Source organism: Alnus glutinosa, chromosome 2 (genome assembly GCF_958979055.1).
Source record: "Alnus glutinosa chromosome 2, dhAlnGlut1.1, whole genome shotgun sequence".
Taxonomy (NCBI): Eukaryota; Viridiplantae; Streptophyta; class Magnoliopsida; order Fagales; family Betulaceae; genus Alnus; species Alnus glutinosa.
Window position 1 is genome coordinate 14,513,467 of NC_084887.1, and position 22,903 is coordinate 14,536,369.

At 38.3% G+C, this 22,903-nt stretch overlaps 1 protein-coding gene across 3 annotated transcripts; it reads left to right on the top strand.

Annotated features, from left to right (window-relative positions):
• The first annotated feature begins 1,002 nt into the window (after positions 1–1,002).
• On the top strand, positions 1,003–5,862 carry LOC133861233 (uncharacterized). 3 transcript variants are annotated; one of them, XM_062296972.1, is made up of 5 exons: positions 1,063–1,159; positions 1,916–2,002; positions 3,112–4,162; positions 4,284–5,462; positions 5,553–5,862. In XM_062296972.1, exons 3-5 carry the CDS (start codon positions 3,122–3,124, stop codon positions 5,580–5,582), a joined length of 2,250 nt encoding a protein of 749 aa, XP_062152956.1. In that variant the 5' UTR covers positions 1,063–1,159; positions 1,916–2,002; positions 3,112–3,121; the 3' UTR covers positions 5,583–5,862. The 3 variants fall into 3 exon arrangements, with proteins under 3 accessions (XP_062152955.1, XP_062152956.1, XP_062152957.1); XM_062296973.1 differs by having other exon boundaries at positions 1,064–1,159; positions 1,919–2,002; XM_062296971.1 differs by lacking the exon at positions 1,916–2,002 and having other exon boundaries at positions 1,003–1,159.
• The last annotated feature ends 17,041 nt before the right edge of the window (positions 5,863–22,903 follow it).

Sequence of the window (22,903 nt, forward strand, 5' to 3'; positions counted from 1 at the left end):
ATCAAATCATCTCAAATATACAATTTTACATGTTAAATAAAAAAAAATCGATATAAAATATATAATTGGAAATATTTCTTAAGGAACAACATTGCAAAATATATAATTGGAAATATTATTGCAAAATTTAATAACGTTCAGACAAAAAAAAGTTGGCAAAAATATGCACACGTATACACCAACAACTGTATGAATTTGACTCAAAATTGATAGGCCAATTGCAATTTGTTGTCACAAAAAGAAGCATAAAAAAAATTATAATCTTAAATTTTTAAAATTATGTGAATCTAGACCATTCTTTATATCGAACAATTTAAAAAATGTTAATTATAAAAAAATGGCATGTTATTGAAACAAAAAAAAAATGTTATTTTAAAAGGTTTTTTCTTCAATTTTAAAGAGACGATTTTTTTTTTTTCAATAAATCAAGAAACAGTTTTTAAATCATAACTTTTGTACTATATAAAGCACAAGAACATGATAAAATAAAATAATTTATTATTATTATTATTATTTTGAAAAGAAATTATTATTAGTAACATGTCTATTTTTCACAATCATCAACTGAAAAAAAAAAGAAAAAAAGAAAAAAAAAGCTTAAATTCCCCTGATTTGAAAATTGTATGAGATTCTTATCCCATAAAAAGAGCAGAATAGATACGTCATCACTTTAGAGGAGGCAAGGCAAGCCCAGCTTTTTCAAAAATAATCTGATATCAATAATTGAATTGGGAAAGAGATGGTCCTGCATTCATATATCACATCCAAATGATGTGTATATATAATATATATGGTACCCACTCCCTCTTTCTAACTTTCTTCGATTGCCGTTCAAAAGAAAAAAAAAAAAAAAAAAAAAAACTTTCTTCGATTTAAAAGATGATCACATGATCCCAAGCAAACTTGCCAATAAACAAATCCCAAGTCCCAACTAAACAAAAGCATTAAACAAAAGCAACGTATCATTTCCCCATACAACAGAAAAAAGAAAAAAGAAAAAAGAAAAAAGAAAAAAGAAAAAAATAAATGCTTTTCCATTAAAGCTCTACTCTGCAACCAAAGTTAATAAACACATGCCTACAAACTAGTTTCTCTCTCTCATTTGCTCTTTTCAAGAACCATCCCAGCTTCGTTTCTGGGATAGGCTTTTTTTCCGCAGGTTCTCTCTCTCTCTCTCTCTCTCTGAAGCTTATCTTTCTCTGTCTGTAGACTGTAGTGTTTCTTTGGCTGAATTGTTGGTATTGGGGATTTTTTATTTAGTTTAATATTTAGAGAAAGGCAAACAAAGAAGACCGCTGATTGGATATGTGTTTAATCTTCTTGCAAGTGACGATTTTGAGTTCTTCGCACATTTCTTGGTTACGTTGGCTTCAAATATACAATCTGATGTTCTAGCTTCTCTTCTTCTTTTTTATTTTTTATTTTGGGTTTGAAGAGATCGTCATTTGGGATTGAAGAATTTCAGCACCATGTTGAGAGTTTTAATTGGTTCAGCCTTTTCCTTATTTGAATCTTTTTTTTTTCTTTTTTTTTTTTTTTTTTTTTTTTTTTAATTTTCACCTTTTGTTGATTTCTCGTTGGTAGATAGTCTACAATGCTACTAATTTTTGTTCTTATTTTCTTAATTTTTTAGCTATATTTCCAATACCTTTTTATCTCCAAAGAGAAGGATCCGTTTCTTTGATATGGTATTACTTAGCAATACGTTTGGTTGATGAGAAACCTAAAGAAATGGAGTGTAAATATGGCTGTTGATTCTTTCTGTTCAGGTCCATGAACATGCGAATCTCACCTAAGCCAAAATAGTTGTATTGGTCTCTGTTGCATTCAGCTTCCTGTTTTATTTAGTCCCTAACAATGAAAACTCGGTAGTTTTAGTTTAATTGCTTTTGATTTCCTTCTTTCTTACTCTCAGCAGTCAAATCTCAGCCTAAATGATGTAGAGCACTTTGGCTTCTGATTTTGAGCTCAAAGAAACTAATAGTCTCAAACAGAATATCTGGTAATCCCATTAATTTCTTCTTTGTTAGAATCTTACCGTGGTCCATACAAGCAGAATTGGGTTTTCCGGTTTTCAGTTTGTGAGACAAGTCAGTAGGTTGAGATGAAAATTTCTCTGAAACCAGTGAAATTACTTACCTTGGGTTGTCTGTCAAATCCTGAAAAAACTTGTGAGTGCCCAGAAGATAAATTCCTGTGCAAAAAAATTGTTATCCTCAGCCAATGAGCTCTGGCTCAAATGGAACTTCTCCACTTATATAAATAGGGTAGAGTGTGAGGTCCTGTGTTCAACTCACCGGGTCCATACTACTCAAATCAAATCCTATGCAAAACCCATCAATTCATTTGTTCTTTTTTTAAAAAGTCCAAATGCTTGATCACTGAACTGAAAGTCTGAACTTGAGCTAGTTGCTCAAAGAAAGCTTTTAACAATCCCAGTATCTTGGGTGTTTGATGGGGGGTTTCTATTGAATCTTGGGTTTTATTATATTATGGGTAGTTACTTTGTATCTTGGGTGTTTGATGGGGGGTTACTATTGTATCTTGGGTTTTATTGTATTATGAGGGTTACTTTGTATCTTGGGTGTTTGATGGGGGGTTTCTATTTTATCTTAGGTGTTTGTTGGGGGCTTCTTTTGTATTTTGGGTTTCATGTGGGTTTTGGATGTTGTGGGTATGTAGTTTCTTGTGGGCTTTCTTATGGGCTAGTTGAGTTGTTCCTGTGTATACTTCCTGTGTACTTAGGGCCCGCCTTACGCTTTTTTAATGAAATTTTCTTACTTATATAAAAAAAGAAACAATCCCAGTAAAACATTTTCAGATGTTTATTAAACTCAAACTGACTTCCAGTCAAAATTTGCACACTATTGTACTGGTAAAAATGGGCTGAATTTCGTGGGGGTTTATGCTAACCATCTATATATAATGAGTAATATAGATTGCCTTAAGGTTTCTTCCTTTGTTTTTGCCTTTTCCTTTATTTATTTACATGACATTAGGTAGAATTGGAATTGGTAGTATTTAGGATATTATTTCTTCCCATAATGTGCCTGTTGTTCCTGAATGTTGCTCAGTCCAACTGCTGTATGATCTGATGCTGGTGTTATGCAGAAACTAATAAATGAATCTGAAGAATCTGATGGAAGACAAGAAACTGGATTTTAATCAGCCTCTTTTATCTGTGAGGAGAGTTTCATCAACCGCGGTCCCCTCACAAGCTGAAAACAAAGGGAAAGCTGATAATTCATTACCCAAAATACCTCCCCTTCCTGTTTACAAGTCAGAGCTGAAATCAGGTCCAGTGAGGAACGCAGGAACTGTTCCTTTCATTTGGGAAAAAACCCCAGGAAAACCCAAGGATGAAAGGAAAGCACAAACTTTGACTCGTGAACAGCCTCATATCGGCCCAAAGCTTCCACCTGGAAGGGTTCCAAACGTCAAACAGCAAGATTGGGATAAAGGTTCTAAAGCTATGACTATTACTGAGTACAAAACAGAAAATTTCCTCCCCAGTTCTCAAAATATTTCATCTCTGGATAAAAATGTGAATAAATATGAGAGCTTCAAAGAGAAGATGGAGGTGAGGGAGGGTTCTGGTTCAGAGGATGGTGACGAGGCCTATTTAGATGCACTTGATACAATTTCTAGGACAGAATCATTCTTTATGAACTGCAGCATAAGTGGGTTGAGTAGCTTGGATGCTCCAGATGGTAAACCATCTGGAGCGTTCTCAATGGATCCACAAACTCGGGATTTCATGATGGGTCGTTTCTTACCTGCAGCAAAGGCAATGGCTTCTGAAACACCTCAACATGCTACTTGGAAGCAACCTATTCTACGAGAGCAACCGGGGCAGTTAGAGAAGTTGGTAACTAGGGATAAGCGTGGTCCACTAAGTCAGTATAGACCAAATGTTGTACCCCATCATGCCCATGATATAGGTGGGAAAGAAAGTGAAGATGAAGCTGATGATTATGATGGATCTGAAATTTCATCAGCTAGAGTTTGTGGGTTATTTCCTAGGTTTTGCTTTAAAAATTCTTTTTGCCTTTTGAATCCTGTACTGGGTATGAGCATGCAGACAGGGTTACCCATTTCTTCTGTCCGCAGAGTGAAGGCAAAATCTTTATATTCGGGTTCTTGCAATGAACCTGAAAAAGAGGTATTTAGATTAAACGTCTCTACTTATTTTTCTTTTCTGGTGTGTTGTTATTGTCATGTCTGGAGTCATTTTTGAAGATTAGCACCTTTTTTTATTTTTATTTTATTTTTAATTTCTATAGCATGATGGGGATGCTGTATATGAGCAAAGATCACTAGATGGACATGCAACAGCTAAACTGCATGAAGAAAGTGATTGTGGGAAATCAGATGAAACATCTCTGATAAGGCATTTGCAGGGTAATGGCATATCAGCCTGCCAGAGTGAATCTTGCCTTTCTCTCCATGAAGCAAAGGGTTTTCTTGGTTTTTCTGAAAAAGCTAAGAATTCCAGGGTGAATGGATCGGATTTTGATAGAAAAGGCCACAACATTTTTCAAGAATTATTGGCCAATGAGAGTACTGAATGGGAATCAGGCTCTTTGAGTCCCGTGGTTGAGAAAACACTCTATATTGATTCTGTACATACAGTAAAATCTCGAAATTCAAATTCAAGTTCTTCAGATATGAGGGGTTTAACTGATTACATAGAGGATGATTTTAGGATTCCTGTAAAAAGTAGTGAAACGGAAAAAAGCCCTTCAGTAGATTCTTCAGTTCAAGATTTAAAGCACTTGAGTTCAGTGGATAAAAAGGCAAAAGTGCGACTTGAAAGTTCGGAGTCTGTTGATGCCTGTTTTCTGTCTTGTTGGGACAGATCCAATCATGACATACAAATGGAAATGGTGAATGATTCCGAACAGGATCAGGATCTTACTCTTGATTCTATTCAACTGACAAGCTCAAAAGATACTAAGAAATTTGATTCAGAAATCCAGCAGCCCTTAAAATCAGGTGATTCAGAAGGTACTCACGGCCTTACTCAGGATTCTAGTATATTGACAAGCTCTAAAGTGGCTGACATTGGGAAGATTGGTTTAGAAAACCGACGGCCTAAGAAATCTTATACTCGAGAAAGTTCTGGTGGTCTTATTCAGGATTCTGTCACATTTGCAAGCTTAAAAGTGGGTGAGAAGATTGATTTAGAAAACCAACGGCCTAAAACATTAGGTAATGAAGAGACTTCTCATGGCAAGTATCCACACCTTCCTCTCGGCCCACCATTACCAAAATCGCCATCTGAGTCTTGGCTAAAGCGTACTCTGCCTACCATTTGCTCAAGGAATTTATCTTCAAGGTCTTCTCTTGCCATGAGCATTAATACTAGAAACCCATCTTCCAAGACAACCGCTCTTGATTCGAACTGGGAAACAATTGTTAAAACTTCCAATGCTCGACATGGGCATTTGCGGTTCTCTGAGGTAATCTCATAACTCTTGGCATTCATTCTTTGTGTTCACTGATATGGGGAATTTATGCTTGCTTAAATGACTCTCTTTCTTTACCGCCAGGAGTTACTGACACCTATACCAGAAGCTTAAGAGTTTGGAAGCTTTATCTGACGTCCGTGCACTCTTGCATTTGGCTGGAATGTGCATCACTTTGTGGTGTTGAAGATAGTCAAAGTTATTTTTTTCCATGTCATTTTTTTCTTTTCTTTCGGAGGCTTTCCCTTTTTGGTTTCTATACTCAGAAGTCAGTATATAATCACGAGTGTAAATCAACATCCCAATGCACCCTGTAATAAGAATTTTTGACCAGTTATTCTCTTGTAAATCTCATCAACTTGTTGAACTAAACCAAAGTTTTTTTTTCCTTTCAGCTGTAAGGAATTAGAGTCCAGAGAGCTGTATTTTCTTTTTTTTTTTTTTTTTTTTTTTTTTTTTTTTTTTTTTTTTTTTTTTTTTTTTTTTTTTTTTTATGTGTGTGTGTGTGTGTGTGTGTGTTTGTGTAATAGAAGGAGATGGGGCTTCTATGAGCCATCATGCATGCTTCATTTTCAAGTAATGATTTTTCCAATAAAACTGCTCGAAATATATAACGCTGTGTTATTTGGGGGTGGGAGGAAGCGGAGGATAGGGTTAAATGTCTGAAGTTATCAAAATCAAGCTGTTTTATTAGTTGCCTGCTTTCCGATATTAGCATCATTGTTTGATGCTTGAATTCGCTTTTAATTCCCGTGACAAACTGTAGGATATGACTAATCGCCAGCCTTTCAGGATAAGCCCATGAGACTAAATTTCAACCCACCACTTCAATACAATTTAAGGCCCACAAACCATTAATTTGATAATGACATATGAAATGTAACAAGTACATAAAAATGTAAATGAGTAATTTTACATGTACATTAAATGTCCATAAAGTATGTATCAAAAAATGACGTGGCTTTTAAAATCACCATTGAGCGTGTGATTGATCAAATGATGATTTTGATTAAATAGTGATTTTAAAAGTCACCTCATTTTTTTACGGACACTTGATGAACACTTAATGTACATATAGAATTACTCAATGTAAAAACCTTTATAGCTAAGAAAGAGAATTATGAAGAAATCCCGCAAATGGCGAGAGATTTTGTTGCTCTAGTTGGTGCCCATGTAGATGATATGCGGGTTGGGCGTATTGTTGGAGACCTCGCATGGCCTGCTTTTGCTAGGCATGGTTATCATGTCCCTCTCTATTATATCGAAGATCATCTTTACTTGTGGTGATGATGATAACTCTAGCAGACCTCACAAGAGGAAAGATGGCGATGATGGAAGATACTTCAATGATATTGGGTACTATACTACTATGGATGTGGAGACGGTGGAGGTGGAGTTGGTAGCAGTAGCAACAGCAATCCTTAAGAAAAATGAGATGATTCATTAATTGTCACTTTCCATCTCTCACACATTATCACTTTGCATGATTGCTTCAGTTGCTTCCTTCCTTTGAACATGGATTTGAACTTTGTGCTCCTTTGCATTACCATGTGTTGGGAATAATTTCACTTAAACTGGCACATCTAAAAAGCTTTGGGCCTCAAGGCCATAACCGGTCCAATTGAAGAGTCTCGGCCTCAAGGACAAAACTGGCCCATGAAGAATTGTGAGCCCCAAGTCAACACAGCAAGACCCCGAATGGGCCTACCCAGGGGATATGATTCCCGGCTCAAGTTGGATTTCTTATATCCCACTCCTAGGTCAAGTTGGAGTAGAAGATCTAATTTGAGTTTGACTCCACCTCGTAACCTATAAATTGGCCTTATACCAAGTGAAAAATAAATATGACTTATAATATACCAAGTGTGAGATATAGTGTAACAAAATATTTAAATTGTGAAATTCAAAAGAAATAAATATTTTGTTGACGAAGTAGAAACTCTGTGAAGAGAAAAACTATTTCGGGGCAGCCAAACCTAGGACATCCACTATTCAGAAGACAAAACTAGTACGTAGAAATTAACACTCACATATCCTAATGTAGCGATCGTCTCTATGATTCTTACACGAAACTTATCGTAAATGCTTCCTAACCAAGTCTACTACTTGAAGGGGTCTTCAATGGAATCCTTTACCTTAGGGCAAACTCCTAAGATAGATTTCACACGAACAATTGAGCACACACTGCCAATAGCTAGAGAGTTAGCGGATCTTCAATTCTCCCTAAACACTCTTTCTAAGCACTATGAAATTCGATACTGAATTCTTACAAAATACAAGCTTAGAGCCATCTATTTATAGGCTTACAGAAAACCTAATTCTGTTCAATTTCAGGCTCTGGCTAGTAGCGTCCGGATGGTCACTTAGCTGCGTTTGGACGGTTTTCTGCGACTGCCTTTCCAGAATAGCGCAATTCTTCCCAAAACAGGACTGCATTCGGACGGCTTGATTAAGCGTCCAGACGGTCAATGCTGTCACTCCTTTTTGCATCTGTAAAGGAGACTCAGAATATTCTGGAACACTGGTAGCATTTGGACGTGTTGCCACGTCATTCAGATGTCTAGTAGAACCTTCCCAAATAGTGTCGTCAGAAATCCAACCCCGGGTCAAACTCGGAGTAGCTTAACCTAACGTCCAGACAGTGCAGCTCGGTCATCCGGACAATTGCGACGCTGAAGCTTCTAGACACTACGAGGCGTCCGAACGTGTTCAAAGGCCTGTCTGGACGGTTGCACAGGAACCGGTTGTTCTAACTTAGAAATTGCATGGAATCTTTATTGACATCTTCTAGAAACTTGTGATCAGACACAAGGCATGAAATGAGACACTGTCCATATTACTCGAAGATTCTGAATAGAACCATAATCCTGTTAAAATGCAACCATTACATAAAATGTTTTTGTCAACCAGAATGTTGCTAATATAAAATACTAACAGACTCCCCTTTTAGCAATTCTGGGACAAAAAAATACTTGACCGGTTTGGAAATACATTCCTGGTTCAAAAATAAAAAATACTCCCCCTTTTTGTCACAAAAGGACAAATGGTATACAGAGTATTAGAGAAAAACCATTGGTATAAAAATACACAAAGTCTCATAAAGATAAATTGTTCGTAAACAACAACAACAAAATAAGAACAAGTAAAGAGAGTAATAAAAACTCTCAATCCTCATCATCATCAGGCTTAGGGTGATGATAGCTCAGGCACTCCCGAATGTCGATCTGACTTTGCTCAACACATTCTCCAATAATACTAACTTCCCGCTGGAGAGATCCCATAGCAGACATAAGCTGAGCAAAAGCAGCTTCAATGTTGAAGGTAGGAGGCACAGTTTGAGATGATGATGCAGTAGCTGAAGGGTCAACTTGAACTGGTGGAGGTTGAGGAACTTTTCCTTGACCCTCGTGCTATAACTGAGCATTGGACTTCATGAGAGTCTATTTTCCAAGAGGATCTGGTATCCTCGATCTGGTCTCAAAATCAGAAATGTTTGTCACCAACTGAAGACAGATTTGAGTGATCAAACACCCAAAGGACAGACAAATGTTCGTCTCATCACGAACCTCAAGCATTGTGTGCATAATATGCTTGCACAAACAGAAGGGTGTCCGCATCACAATAACATACAGAAGGCAGGCCTTCTTGAGGGTAAGCTCACTCCGACGAGCTTGAGGCCAGAAGTTTGTCACTACAATCTTTGCCAAAAACCTGTGTATAGGAGCAAATGCACCAATCCTGATATGAGAGTGAGCTCTTTCCTCCCCCTGTGGTCGAGCCTCAAAAAAATTCAAGAGGTAGTCAATGCTGGGAGCCTCAACTCCTTCAGGGAATGGAAGCCTTGGAACAGGTAGCATTGGGACCCCGATCACAACACTGATAAGCCGTGGGTCAATCTGAATGGTGTGCCCTCTGACTAAAGTCTACAGGATCAGGCCTCTGTCGTCATCCTGAGTGACAATCATATGGACGTAGAATTCTCTCACCAATCTGGGAAAAGCCGGCCGGGCACAGTTGTAGAGATACTCCCACTGATTCTCCTGAATCATCTAGCCAATAGGGAGTAGGACTGGATCCCTCAGATCTACGTGGAGAAGATTTCGCTCACATAAAACTTGCCGCTTTTCTATGCGGAGACGTCTGTCAGCTACAAATTCTTCAACTCTTTTCCTATCTCTGGGTGGAGAGTTATATGAGGACATTTTTTCTGGACTAAAAAAAAAATTCCAAGAAATAACATGAAAACATTAAATCCCGTTAGTTAAAAAATTTGGGCATTATGACTGCTATAAAATGGACTATCCCAAAAATTACAGACATCATGAATATCTAAAATATAGTCCACAACACAGACAATATCAATATCTTAACCCAACTCAGAGAATATGAGCAGTAAAAATGCATTTTAACTCACATAAACCAAAAAAAATAATCCCTAAAGTTCCATTATATAAAAACTACGAAGGAGCAAAAAAAATGGTAGAGAAACATACCTGGGATGGAGAGAAATCACAAAAAAAAGGGCACTTGAGAAAAGCACGTGAAAAGCTCAAGAAAATAACACACAAACGTCCAAAATCCAAAGAGAGAGAGGAGTGTCGTGCGGCGCAAGGGGAATGCGATATAATCCTGTAGGGTTCTCCGTTCGGAATGATTACAAAAACCGTCTGGACGCAGCGTACCACGTAAGTGACCGGCACTGCTGCGTGCGTCCGGACCTAAAGCAGGAATGTTTGGATGATACTGCCTCCTCGTCTAGACATACAGAACAAACCATCCGGACGCTTCACACTGAAAAGCTGAAAACAGAGAGAAAAAGAGCAGAAAAATATTTTCCCAAAAATAATTTCAGAATACACATGTATAAAAAACTGATAACGCAGTTCAATAGCATTTTAACACTAATGCTAAAATATAACAAAGAGTTAATTAATTAACTAGCAAAAATTTCCGTGAAGAAGAATTTTTTAGACAGTATACTTAACTCATGCAATGCGTGTGTGTGTGAAGACTTTCTCAATAAGGTATGATCTTCGCTGATATGATTTAAAGCAACTGAATTTTCTAAAGAGAGAATTTCACAGTTAGATCAATCAAAAGTCAAACCTTATTTTACTAGGACCTAATCACCCTCATTTGATACTCTCCTCCTTAGAAGCTGCACTATTTTGAATTTTTACTTGTACCATGAACGACAAGATATATAGCCGAGTCAGCAGAGAAGAAGTGAATTTATTTATATAATAATGAGCTCAGAAGTATAACTGCTTGTTTCTTTTTGGTGCTGCAACCTAGAGAGGAAGCCAGAATTTCTGGGGCTAGGTTCAACTAGTGAGCTGGTCAATTTGACAATCTTAGCACATAAAAAATCTCTCTAAAAGAATTTTTAGAAGCAAAAAATCAGAGATAAAAAAAAAAAAAATGTACCTTTGAGAAGCCTTGGATAGTGCACATTTTTATCGCATGAGGAAAGCAATTATCTATCAAAAAGATGTAGCATGGAAAACTTTGTAGATATCAAGCATGAACTCTCAGTTATATAAAAGCCAACATAATTAATGCACCAAGAACTAAGATATCAGGTAAAAATACATAAGATATCTGAAAAGCTAAATAAGGGAATAAAAATCTGCATCTTTCCCCCCATTTTTTTTTGAAAAAGAAAATAAGAGCAAAAAACAAAAAAAAAAAAACATGCTAATAAGGAAAAGAAAATACATCTAGTCCAAGCATGTGGGTAAGGGCAAACCTGACCTCAGGGAGAGAGGTTTGACTATACCAAGATAGAAAAACAGCCGCCCGATGTGCTTATTCTATCATCCCTATTTAATATCTGTAGAGATATCTCAAGACAAACAAGAGAGAATATAGGGATAGAAAAAAAATGGTTCCATAACAACTATGCAAAAGCACTCACAAGATATGACAAATAAAAAAATATGCAAGTGTACCTGGCATGCTCTAGGATTTAGGAACCAAAATCCTAGGCAAATGTGACCTCACCTACTAGGTAGGTCCGCTCTCCCTTGGGGAGTGTGTCTCCTCTTCCTTGTCTTGTCCTCCTTTCTTTAGTTGCAGCTCTAGATATCTAACCAAATCTTGCATGAAAGAGCTGGCAGAGGGTGTTCCATCATAGAAGGTTTCCTTTTCTGGAGTCTTTGGTCTCTCCACATGAGGTTTCTTGGGAACCCAAACCTTCTTTGCTGCTGCTGATGCCTTGGAATAGGATTTTTGGGAGGAGGTCCATAATGCCTGGGCGACTTCTTTTGAGGTGGAGGACCCCTTGGCTAGACATGACTTCTAACTCCACATTGGTGACACATGGGAGTTTTAGGAGCCTGCCGGTATAACTTCCTCTGAGCTTGCCGATAAGGGCACCTAGGTCTGATATGCCCAAGCTCACCACAATGATGGCATGTGAGAGGCTTTCTTCTGATAGGAGGCTTGGCTAGAGGTTGAGCGATATCTGGGACTTCTCTTTTCATGACAGTTTTTTCCTTATCCACACATGAGGGTGGAGACTCGGGAATAGCTGGCTTCACAAATATAGTTTTGGAAGTAGAAGGAGTATCAGAAGTGGAAGTAGGAACATACCCGAGACTAGTCTTGTCAGTTGGACACTTCTGAATAGAGAGCATGTGTGTCAGCTTCTCGTTAGTAACCCTCTCTAATTGCAGCTATGTTTCTAGAAGCTTCTCTTCTAGATCAATGATCTTTATTAGCATAGTGGTCTTTTCAGTCTTTAGGTTGTTTAGCTCTTGCACTTGTTTCTTGTACTTCTCCCTCAGCTTTAAGAATTCTATGTATTGAAGCTCATAGGCTGCCTTCATATCTTTTTCATCATTTTACTCAGAATAGTAGGATTGAGAATCCTCATTTTCTTCATAAGGGGCCACGATGGCTAGGAACTTTTCTTCTTCAGGAGTTTCTTCTTATTTCTCAGACTCATTGCTGAGAGTAGCATTAAAGGCCTTCCTCTTCATTTTCTTCAGATTTGCACATTCAGTCTTAATGTGCCCGACGCCTAAGCATTCATAGCATTGGGGACCCCTTGGATCCTTCTTTTCAGCTTCTTCTTGCTTAGCTATTTGGGGAACCTTCTTCAGTCTGTCAGAGAACCTCTTCTTGAACTTATTATTCTTCATGAATCGCTCGAAGTTCTTGGCTAACATTGCCACAGCATCTTCATCAATGTCAGAATCTTCGTCAGATGAGACCCTCTGGTCTTCTTCTTGGATGCTTTGAAGGCAATGGTCTTTGCCTTTCTGACTGGAGGCAAGGAATATTCATAAGTTTGAAGAGATCCTACCATCTCTTCAATCTTCATCTCCTTCAGATCTTTGCTTTCTTCTATGGTAGTCACCTTAATCTTGAAACGTTCAAGCAAAGATCTTAGTATCTTTCGGATGAGTTTTACATCTAAGATTGACTTCCCAAGACTCACCATCGAGTTTCTTAGATCGCTAATCTTAGTGTAAAACTCTCCGAATGTCTCTTCTTCGAGCATCTTAATTTCTTCAAATTTAGAAATCAACATTTGAAGCTTGGCAGATTTAATAAGTTTCGTGCCTTCATATGTTGTTTCTAGAATTTGCCATGCATCTTTAGCAATTTCACAATTTGAAATTCTTGCAAATTCAGATGGTGAAAGTGCTTGACATAGAGCATGGAGGGCTTTATCGTTGGAAAGCCGTGTGCTTGTTTGAGTAATAGCAATTTCATTTGTATCCTCTAGTTTAATCCAACCAGTTTCAACAATTTTCCAAACGTCAATTGATTTTAAAAAGAAGCGCATGTGGGCTTTCCAATAGCCATAGTTTGTCCCATCAAAGGGCGGAAAATAATTAAGATTTGGAGACATGATAAAAATAAAAGAAGAGAAGTAGAAGTAAAGAGATCACACTCAAGAATTAAATCGTAACCAGAGTGTAGCTAGCTCTTATACCAATTGAAAAATAAATATGACTTCTAATATACCAAGTGTGTGGTAGTGTGCAACAAAATATTTAAATTACGGAATTTAAATGAGACAAATATTTTGTTGATGAAGTGAAAACTTTTTGAAGAGAAAAATCACTTTTGGGCAGCCAAACCCAGGATATCCACTATTCAAAAGACAAAGCTAGTACATAGAAATTAACACTCACATACCCCGATGCATCGATCGTCCGTATGACTCTGACACGAAACCCATCGTGAATGCTTCTCAACCAAGTCTCCTACTTGAAGGGGTCTTCAATGGAATCCTTTACCTTAGAGCCAACCCCTAAGATAGACTTCACTCGAACAGTTGAGCACACACTGACAACGGCTAGAGAGCTAGTGGATCTTCAATTCTCCCTAAACACCCTCTCTAAACACTATGGAATTTGATACTGAATTCTAACAAAACACAAGCCTAGAGCCATCTATTTATAGGCTTACAGAAAACCTAATTCTATTCAAATTCGGACTCTGGCGAGTAGTGTCTGGACGGTCACTTAACTGTGTCTAGACGGTCTTCTGCGACCTCCTTTCCAGAATAGCGTAATTCTTCCCAAAACAGGACCGCGACCGGACGGCTTGACCGAGCGTCTGGATGGTCAACGCTATCACTCCTTTTCGCATCCATTAAGGAGACTCGAAATATTCTAGAACACTGTGTAGCGTCCGGACATGTTGCCACGTCAACCGGACGTTTGGTAGAACCTTCCCAAATAGTGTTGTCTGAAATCCAATTCCGCGTTGAACTCGGAGTAGCTTGACCTAGCGTCCAGACGGTGTAGCTCGGTTGTCTGGACAGCTGCAACACTGAAGCTTCTAGACACTGCGGGGAGTCCGGAAACCTTCAAAGGCCCATCCAGATGTGTTGCACAGGAACCAACTGTTTTGACTTGGAAATTGCATGGAATCTTCATGGACATCTTCTAGAAACTTGTGATCAGACACAAGGCATGAAATGAGACATTGTCTATATTACTTGAAGACTCTAAATAGAACCATAATCTTGTTAAAAAGAAGCCATTACATAAAGTGTTTTTGTCAACCCAAATGTTGCCAATATAAAATACTAACACTAAGTATGAACCCTAGACTGAATTATTGTACTTTGGGAACACTTTTCTCTTAGAGACTTACTTAGGCATAAGAGTGATGATGTGATTTTTTCTTACTTCAATAATAATACCACTCGCAATAGAACGAATCGTTGTAGGATGGTGTCTATATTGAGGGTGCCGATCCACAGGGAATGTATTGGTTGCATGCATCAAGCTTTAATAAAATCGGTCCTAATTTATCCCTTTAGAGAAATGATGTTTTTGTGATTTTCAATTTGTAAACTAATGACAGAAATTAAATGATAGAAAGTAAATTAAAGTTGAACTTAATGAAATAAGAAATAGGGGTTTGATTTTACCGCTAACCTTCTACCAATGGCTATCATGTTAACATGGGACGTTCATTCTAGTCATGATATTACCCGTGTGTGGTTGTCAATCACACAACAAAGTGTCAAGAAAATACCATCATTAAAAATAAGCATAACCCATCCTAAGATTAGTACGGATCGTCTACCTAAGCTAGGGTGCAGCACCATCCGTCTATCCAAGGCATGGACTATCAAACTTGTTAACTTAATTACAAACAAACAATGATTAAGTGTAGCCCATCCTAAGATTAGTACAAATCATCTACCTAAGCTAGGGTGCAGCATCATTTGTCTATCCTAGGCATGAACTATCAAAACCTCTTGTTGCATGTTCAAAGAATACCATTGCATAACCATTACATTTACCATCTTTTGAACAATAAACATAATTTGAGCACAATCAAAATGATAAGCTTTCTAGATAAACATTTCATCATGATTGCATTTAACTTTAAAACCAATTACAAAAATGTAATTCTCATAGTTATACAATCATCAATGCCCACAATAAATATCCCAAAATAAAACACAATTAAGCCATTGATACTTGGATAGGGTTTATCAAAACCCTAGGAAGGGCTTAGCTATGCATGGAGATCCGTTGATAATTTGGACTTGAAGAATAATTCCCCATTCACAAGCTTGTTATCTACAAACAAAACTAAAAACTAAAAAGGAAAGAAAACTAAAAAAAGAAAGAAAGGGGAAGCTCTTCACTGTACATGAAGAGCTTCCTAAAACTAAGCTACCTAAAAAACTAAAAACTTCTAACTAATCTACATTTTTTTTCGAGTCTTTTTTCTGTTGTGGTTCCCCCCTTTTTGTTTCCCTCCGGATGGGGTTTTATGGAACAAGCTCTCCCCTTGCTGCTGCCTCGAAGATGCTGCTGCCAGGTGGAGAATGGTGCAGCCCATGCTGCTTTGCTGTCCAGTTGAAGGTGTAAGGATGGGGCTGCTGTCCTTGTTGCTGCCTTGGTGCCTGCTGCCCTGACGTGGATTGCTGTCCTAGGAGCTTAGAGCTGCTGCAGGTGGCATGGAAGAAGGTGTCCAGCAGGTGCTGTCAACAAGGTGCTGCAGGAGCTGTCCAAGCCCATGCTGCCGTGTGGGGAGGAGCAAGGATGGGTTGCTGCTGGTGTGATGCTGCTGCCCATGCTGCTGGCCGAAAGTGTGCTGCAGGCAAGGTGGAGTGCTGCAGGTGCTGCTGTCTGGCGTGCTGCAGTGTTGAGGAGGAAGAGAAGGGCTACTGACCTGCAGGCTAGGCGTGGAGTGTGCTGCAGCTGCTGTCCAGCTTGGGAAATGGTGCATGCTGTCCTTGGAGAAGCTGTCCTTCATGTGTATGTGCTGCATTGTTTTGGACGGAGAGACTTTTCCAGCAGCACTCAAATAAGTGCTAGACAAGTGTGCAATTCAGTGCATGGGTTTTAGAGGTGCAAGCATGCATTTCCTTGTGCTTCAATTAAGTCCCTTTTGGTTCACAAATTGCTATAGCCCAAAGAAAATTCTGGATTTCACCTCCACATACACTACTACGTGTAATTATTTTGGTTGCCAAGATTCACATCCGTCATTGGGACTTAATCCCATTTCTTTGCAATTCCTTCATAAACACCGTTATTTTCTTCCAATGACCTAAAAAACACTTAAACACTAAAATTCGCACAAGATATTAGAAAATAACAAAACTAAAGGTTTAACTAATGTAAATTGAGGGGTCCAAATACACAATATTTGTGACACATCAAGTGAGACGCTGCTGGCACTCCGACGAGTTCTCTATGATTTTAGTTGTTTTGTAACGATCGTGGAAACGTGAAGAATATCAAAGAACGTGCCATTCATACCGTATGGGAAACTGTTCTAACAGTTTGGCTCCGTTTGTGTGAATGATTATTTATTTCTCTAACAAAAATCCGTCATGGTGGTGAACATGCGTTCTAGCAAGTACCAGCTAAGCCAACTGGCAAGGAAGATACCAGTCGGAGACAATTCAACCCAACCCGACTCCAGAAGTTCAAAACAATCCATAGTCTCCGCCCTTCCATCCCTTGGGTGGCAGACATCAGGATTGCGTAGCAACGTTGGAAGCCCAGATTGGAGTCTTAGCATAGCAGAATGCGAAGTTGCTACTCCGAATCCTGAAACAATCCTACCTAGAGTTGAATCGAGATTAGTACGAAGAGGAGGAGCGCAACAGCCACTCCAATGGCTGCGATCATCGGGAGGATGATCGCCAGGGGACAACTTTCAACAGCACAATCATCGGGAGCAAGAGAGCAAATGGCTTAATTTCGGTATGGATCAGCTGGAGAATGTAGGAAATTTGAGTAGGATTGTCGCTAATTCGAAGAGGAGATGCATGTACATGGCTTGGGACATGGAAAAGAGGGACAAAAGCAAAGCCACGGTAGTGGACAAGCTCTTGTTGGGTACCAGATCACTCTTCACCAAACGGGTAGCAAACTACAGGCTACCCGAGAAATTCAAGGTCCCTCAAATCTTAAGTTATGCTAGAACCCGGACCTAGACTTGGCCTCAGAGCCAAGGCATAAAGGAAAGTTCCTTTAGATACTTGAGGGCTCTAGCCTTCCAGTGCTGATACTTCTTCCGAAGCTTGCCACACTCCTCCTCGGACTCCTTGAGCATAACAGTGGCAACAAATAGAAATTTACGAGCCCTTTATTTGCTCTCCTTGGATTGGGCTAGCCGGGCCTCCAAGTCCTCCGAGAACTTCTTTGAATCCTCTAGCCAGGTCTTCAAGTCTTCTGAGGCTCTTCTCGCCCGTTACAACACATCGAGGACCCTAGTGTGTTCCTCGGCTGCTCGGATGGACAAAGAGTCAATCTCAATGGCACTAGCCACTAACTCTTGATTACGTCTCTCACTCTCATCTAGCAGCGTAGCCTGTTCATCAACCTTGGCAACCTTCTCCTCCATCTCATATTGCCTCTACTTGCTCTCCAGAAGCTCCCGATCCTTGTGTAATAACCCTGATTCTCTTTTGAGGATAGAATGGTAATTTATTATTAGTTAATATCCTAGGTAAAGGTAGGTTCGGTCTAGTAATGAGAATGGATAATTTCATGCATAAAAATAATTATATAGACATAAATATAATAAGAAAATGACGTTAAAAATAATTAATAATAATAATAATAATAATAATAATGTTGGCAAAAGAGAATTCTAGAACACTACTTCTATATATATATATATATATATAAGTGGCTTATACAAAAGTTGATATTTTTACGTCACTAAACCCTAAACCCTAACCTTATATATTGATAAGTGGAGATAGTTGCCGTCACCCTAGCTCTTTTCTCACCTCAGAATTTTTACAACTGTCTCTCTCTCCCTTGCAATAAATTTTTTGTTACAACCTTTGTTTCTCTCAAAGCATTGCAGGTACGTTCTTCTTCCTTTTTTTTTTTTTTTTTTTTTTTTTTTTTTTTTTAATTTGTTTATTTCTTTTCTGACAGGGGGTCATCATGTTGAGTCCTTCCTGTTGGTTTATTTTTTTTTTCTTCTTTGCTCCTCTTCTAGCCGTGCAGATCCTCATGCCTATTGTTTTTTTTTCCTCCCTGCTGTAGCCGTAGCAGGTAGTAATAGTTGGTCTTTTTTTTTTTTTTTTTTTTTTTTTTTTTTTTTTTTTTTTTTTTTTTTTTTTTTTTTTTTCTCTCCCTGTACCAGCCGCATCATGACCAGGGGCTATTCTCATATTTTTGGCCGTAGAAATGGTAGCAGTCGACTTGCTATTTTTATTTTTTATTTTTTAACCGTAGCACCCTACGTTTTGCCCTCAATGGTTGTAGGAGTTACACTCTTTCTATCCTTTTCTTGTTTGACTACCGAAGTGTCATGACATAGCAATATTTTTCTGGGATAATTGTACCATTGGTCCCTGTGGTATACCATAATTACAAATCACTCCCTATGGTTTAAAAAGTTCATGGGAGATCCTTGTGGGGTAAACTATAATTACAAATCGATCCCTGGAGTCAAATTCCGTTAAAATTTTTAACAGATTCTGTTAAATGCCACGTCAGCGCCATGTGTTGCCAATAAGATGGCGATACGTGTCCATCTTAATAAAAAAATAGGAATTTATTAAAAAAAAAATACTTATTTTTTTTTTAAAAAAAAAAACAAAAAAAAAAAAAGAAAAAGAAAAAAGGGAAGGCAAAAGGGGTGACCTGGCCACCCCTGGACCTTCTAGGGGCCTCTAGGGAGGTCGCGGCCACCCCTAGAGGTGGCTGGGGGTGGCCATCGGGCCACCCCTAGTAGATCCAGGGGTCCCATGGGTTCCACCCGAACTTCTAGTCTCGGTGGGAAGAAATATATTCTGGTTATTGTAGATGACTATTCTCGGTACACTTGGTCTCTTCTTCTTCGGGAAAAATCTGATGCTGTTGTTCAAGAAAATTCAGATAGAGCAAAATTGTCCCATCATGAGGATTCGCAGTGATCATGGCAGGGAATTTGAGAATGCCCGGTTTGAAGAATACTGTCACTCATATGGCATTCAGCGAGAGTTTTCTTCTCCTATTACTCCTCAACAAAATGGGATTGTGGAGCGGAAAAATAGAGTTTTACAGGAAATGGCTCGAGTGATGATTCTTTCTCAAAATCTTGCTCAACATTTTTGGGGAGAAGCTAGCAACACTGCATGTCATATCATCAATAGAGTCTACCTGAGGCCAGAAACAAGCAAGACTCCATACGAGATTTGGTGAGGTAAGAAACCCACTGTTAAATATTTTCGGACTTTTGGTAGTAAATGCTATATTCTATGAGATAGGGAAAATCTGGGAAAGTTTGATCCCAAAAGTGAATAAGGCATATTTCTGGGATACTCCACCAGCAGTCGTACCTACAGAGTCTATAACACTAGAACAGAAACAGTGATGGAGTCCATCAATGTTGTCATTGATGATGATATTAGGGCACATAGTAAGGGGGAGATTTCACAGTCCACTCCAGAAGCATTACCTTCTCCTACAGAAAATGTTAGTGAGACTTCCTCTTCAGCAGTAGAGCCTATATCTTTTCATCCTGTCTCTCTTATAGCAGTAGATGTTCTTCCTGACTCAACTAATGCGGTGTCTACTAAGGAAATTGATCCTACATCAGATCAAGATCCAGAGTTGATAAATCCTCCAATTGAACCCACCTCTTGGGTCAAGCTCAATCATCTGTCCAGGCAGTTTCTTGGGAATCTCAATGAAGGTAGACGGTTGAGAAGCAGAATAATCAACTCCTCTAATGAGGTTGCTAATCAAGTGACGTACAATTGCTATCCGGTTCAATTTGAACCAAAGAAAGTGGAAGAAGCCTTGCAAGATGACAGTTGGGTTATTGCTATGCATGATGAGTTGCATCAGTTCACTCGTAATGATGTCTGGACTCTGGTTCCCAGACCATCTGATCAAAATATCATCGGCACAAAGTGGATTTTCAAGAACAAATCAAATGAACATGGCATGGTGATTCGAAATAAAGCACGTCTTCTTGCTCAAGGATACACTCAGATTGAAGGGATAGAGTTTGACGAAACCATCCCTCTAGTTGCCCGCCTTGAATCTATCAGAATTCTGCTCTCTATATCTTGTCATCTAGGCTTCAAGCTTTATCAGATGGATGTCAAGAGTCCCTTTTGATGTGGTCGCTTTGTGTACAAAAATATCAATAATAAAATTACCACTCGCAATAGTACGAATCCTTGTTGGATAGGGCTATGTTGAGGGTGTCGAACCTTAAGGACTGCGTAGGAATTGCTATAAAGTTTTTCAAGATTAAATATAACTTAATTTAAAATATGTTTGATTTTTGTTTTCTAAAAATAAATGCATAAAAGTAAAATACATAAATTTAAAGAGAGTATGGATGAGATAAAGAATAGGGGATTGATTTCACCACTCACCACATAACAATGGTCAATCATAAATTAACAAGGAAAATTCATACTATGCATGATATAGGGCTCGTCTCACTCGAGTAGTCAAGAAATTACCTCTAAAGAATAAGTATAATCCATCTTTCGTTGGTACGAACTGTCTACCTAAATTACACTAAACTAGGGTGTAGTACAATCTGTCTTTCCTAGGCATGGCCTATCTAACCGTCTTGATCATATATCATTTAAAACCGTTGTATAACAATCATTCACATAATCACAGAAAATATGATTGAGTTCAATCAATATAAAAGACTTTCTAAGACAAGATAATAAATTCATAATTATCCATTAAATGCGTGAAAGTTTGCGTTAGATATGCTTCCGTCAAAGGTAGCAAAGTGCCATCCCCAACGTAGGAGACACATTTTCCAAAAAGAAAGATATGTCCCTCCCTTTGTAAGACTGTAACTGAACCTCTTTTGCTTTTATCCTATTCAACTTGTCAAGCCTCCAAGAAGAATTTTCTGTCTAAAGCTAAGCACAAGTACAAGCACAAGCACACTTTCTCTTGAAGCTTAGGGGTTTATTTATAGAGACTAGGAGAGGCCTAGAAGCTCTTGGAATTCTAGAAAAATCATCTTTTGAGTCTTCTTGTCCAAGTAGGAGATTGAAACTTCAATCCAAGTAGGAAAAGGATTCCAAATTCGTCCATAATTGCGGTCTTTTATTTCGGGGCAATTTTTAGCATAGTAAACGTCCGAATTAGGGAAAAGCTATTTTTTTTTTACATATTTGTTACATATTTATTAGCTTTCCAACGCCACCAATTTCATTGCAATCCGATATCTGAGCCAAAAGTTATGATCCAAACACTAAGATATGTGCAGAATCCAAATTTGAATCCAATCCAATTTTGACTCTTATTAGAGAAATTCTGATTTAATCTTTCCCTTGGTTTGATTAAACTTAACCAGATCATATAGGTATTCTATTATGATTTTTAAGCTTAATCATATCTTTTTAGTCTTCTCAAAGTGTGCTTTAAGCCCAAAATCAATGGAATTAATTGCATCTTTATTTAAAACCTGAAAACAATAAAACAACACAATGCTAAGGAATTAACATATATAAGTTAAGGGGCTTGAATGTGCAACATTCGACACTTATCACCTTTCTGAATGGCATTCTTCAAGAAGAAGTTTATGTGGAGCAACCAAAAGGATTTCTTGATCCTCACTATCCTCAACATGTCTACAAGCTGAAGAAAGCCTTATATGGTCTCAAACAAGCTCCACGGGCGTGGTATGAGAGATTAACCACTTATCTTCTAGAAAATGGTTCACAAGAGGACAGACAGATTAGACTCTCTTCATCAGAAATCAAGCAAATCACAAACTCATTGCACAAATCTATGTAGATGATATCATCTTCGGAGCAACCTTAGATTCTCAAGTTCATGAGTTTGTTGAAGAAATGAAACAAGAATTTGAGATGAGTATGATAGGTGAGTTGACCTATTTTCTGGGGATGCAAGTCAAACAAACCTCTGAAGGGATATTTATTTCTCAAGCTAAATATGCAAAAGATCTGGTGAAACGTTTTGGTCTGGATGGGAAAAGCCATGCTCGTACTCCCATGAGCACAAATGTCAAGATTAGTGCTGATCTGACAAGCAAACAAATAGATCCTACTCTTTACAGAAGTATGATTGGTAGTCTTCTCTATCTTATGACAAGCCAACCAGATATTGCCTTCAGTGTCGGAGTTTGTGCTCGATTCCAAGCTAATCCTAAGGAATCTCATCTTACTGCTGTCAAGCGCATCATCAAGTACGTAAATGCCACTATTAATTATGGTATATGTTTTTCTAGAGAAAAAAAATCTTGTGCTTGGAGGATACTCTGATGCAGATTAGGCTGGAAATGCTGATGATAGGAAAAGCACCTCTGGTGGTTGTTTCTATGTTGGTACAAATCTGGTAGCTTGGATGAGTCAGAAACAAGCCTCAATTTCTCTTTCCACTGCAAAGGCTGAGTATATTGCTGCTGAAAGTGGTTGTACCCAATTATTGTGGATGAAGAAATTACTCTGTGATTATGGTTTCACTCAAGACACTATGGTCATTCATTGT

Excerpts from the sequence above, each read along its gene's own strand:
- LOC133861233 (XM_062296971.1), top strand. The coding sequence starts at position 3,122 with ATGAATCTGAAGAATCTGATGGAAGACAAGAAACTGGATTTTAATCAG. Across the intron at positions 4,163-4,283 it reads GCAATGAACCTGAAAAAGAG|CATGATGGGGATGCTGTATA; the intron begins GTATTTAGATTA and ends TAATTTCTATAG. Across the intron at positions 5,463-5,552 it reads GGCATTTGCGGTTCTCTGAG|GAGTTACTGACACCTATACC; the intron begins GTAATCTCATAA and ends CTTTACCGCCAG.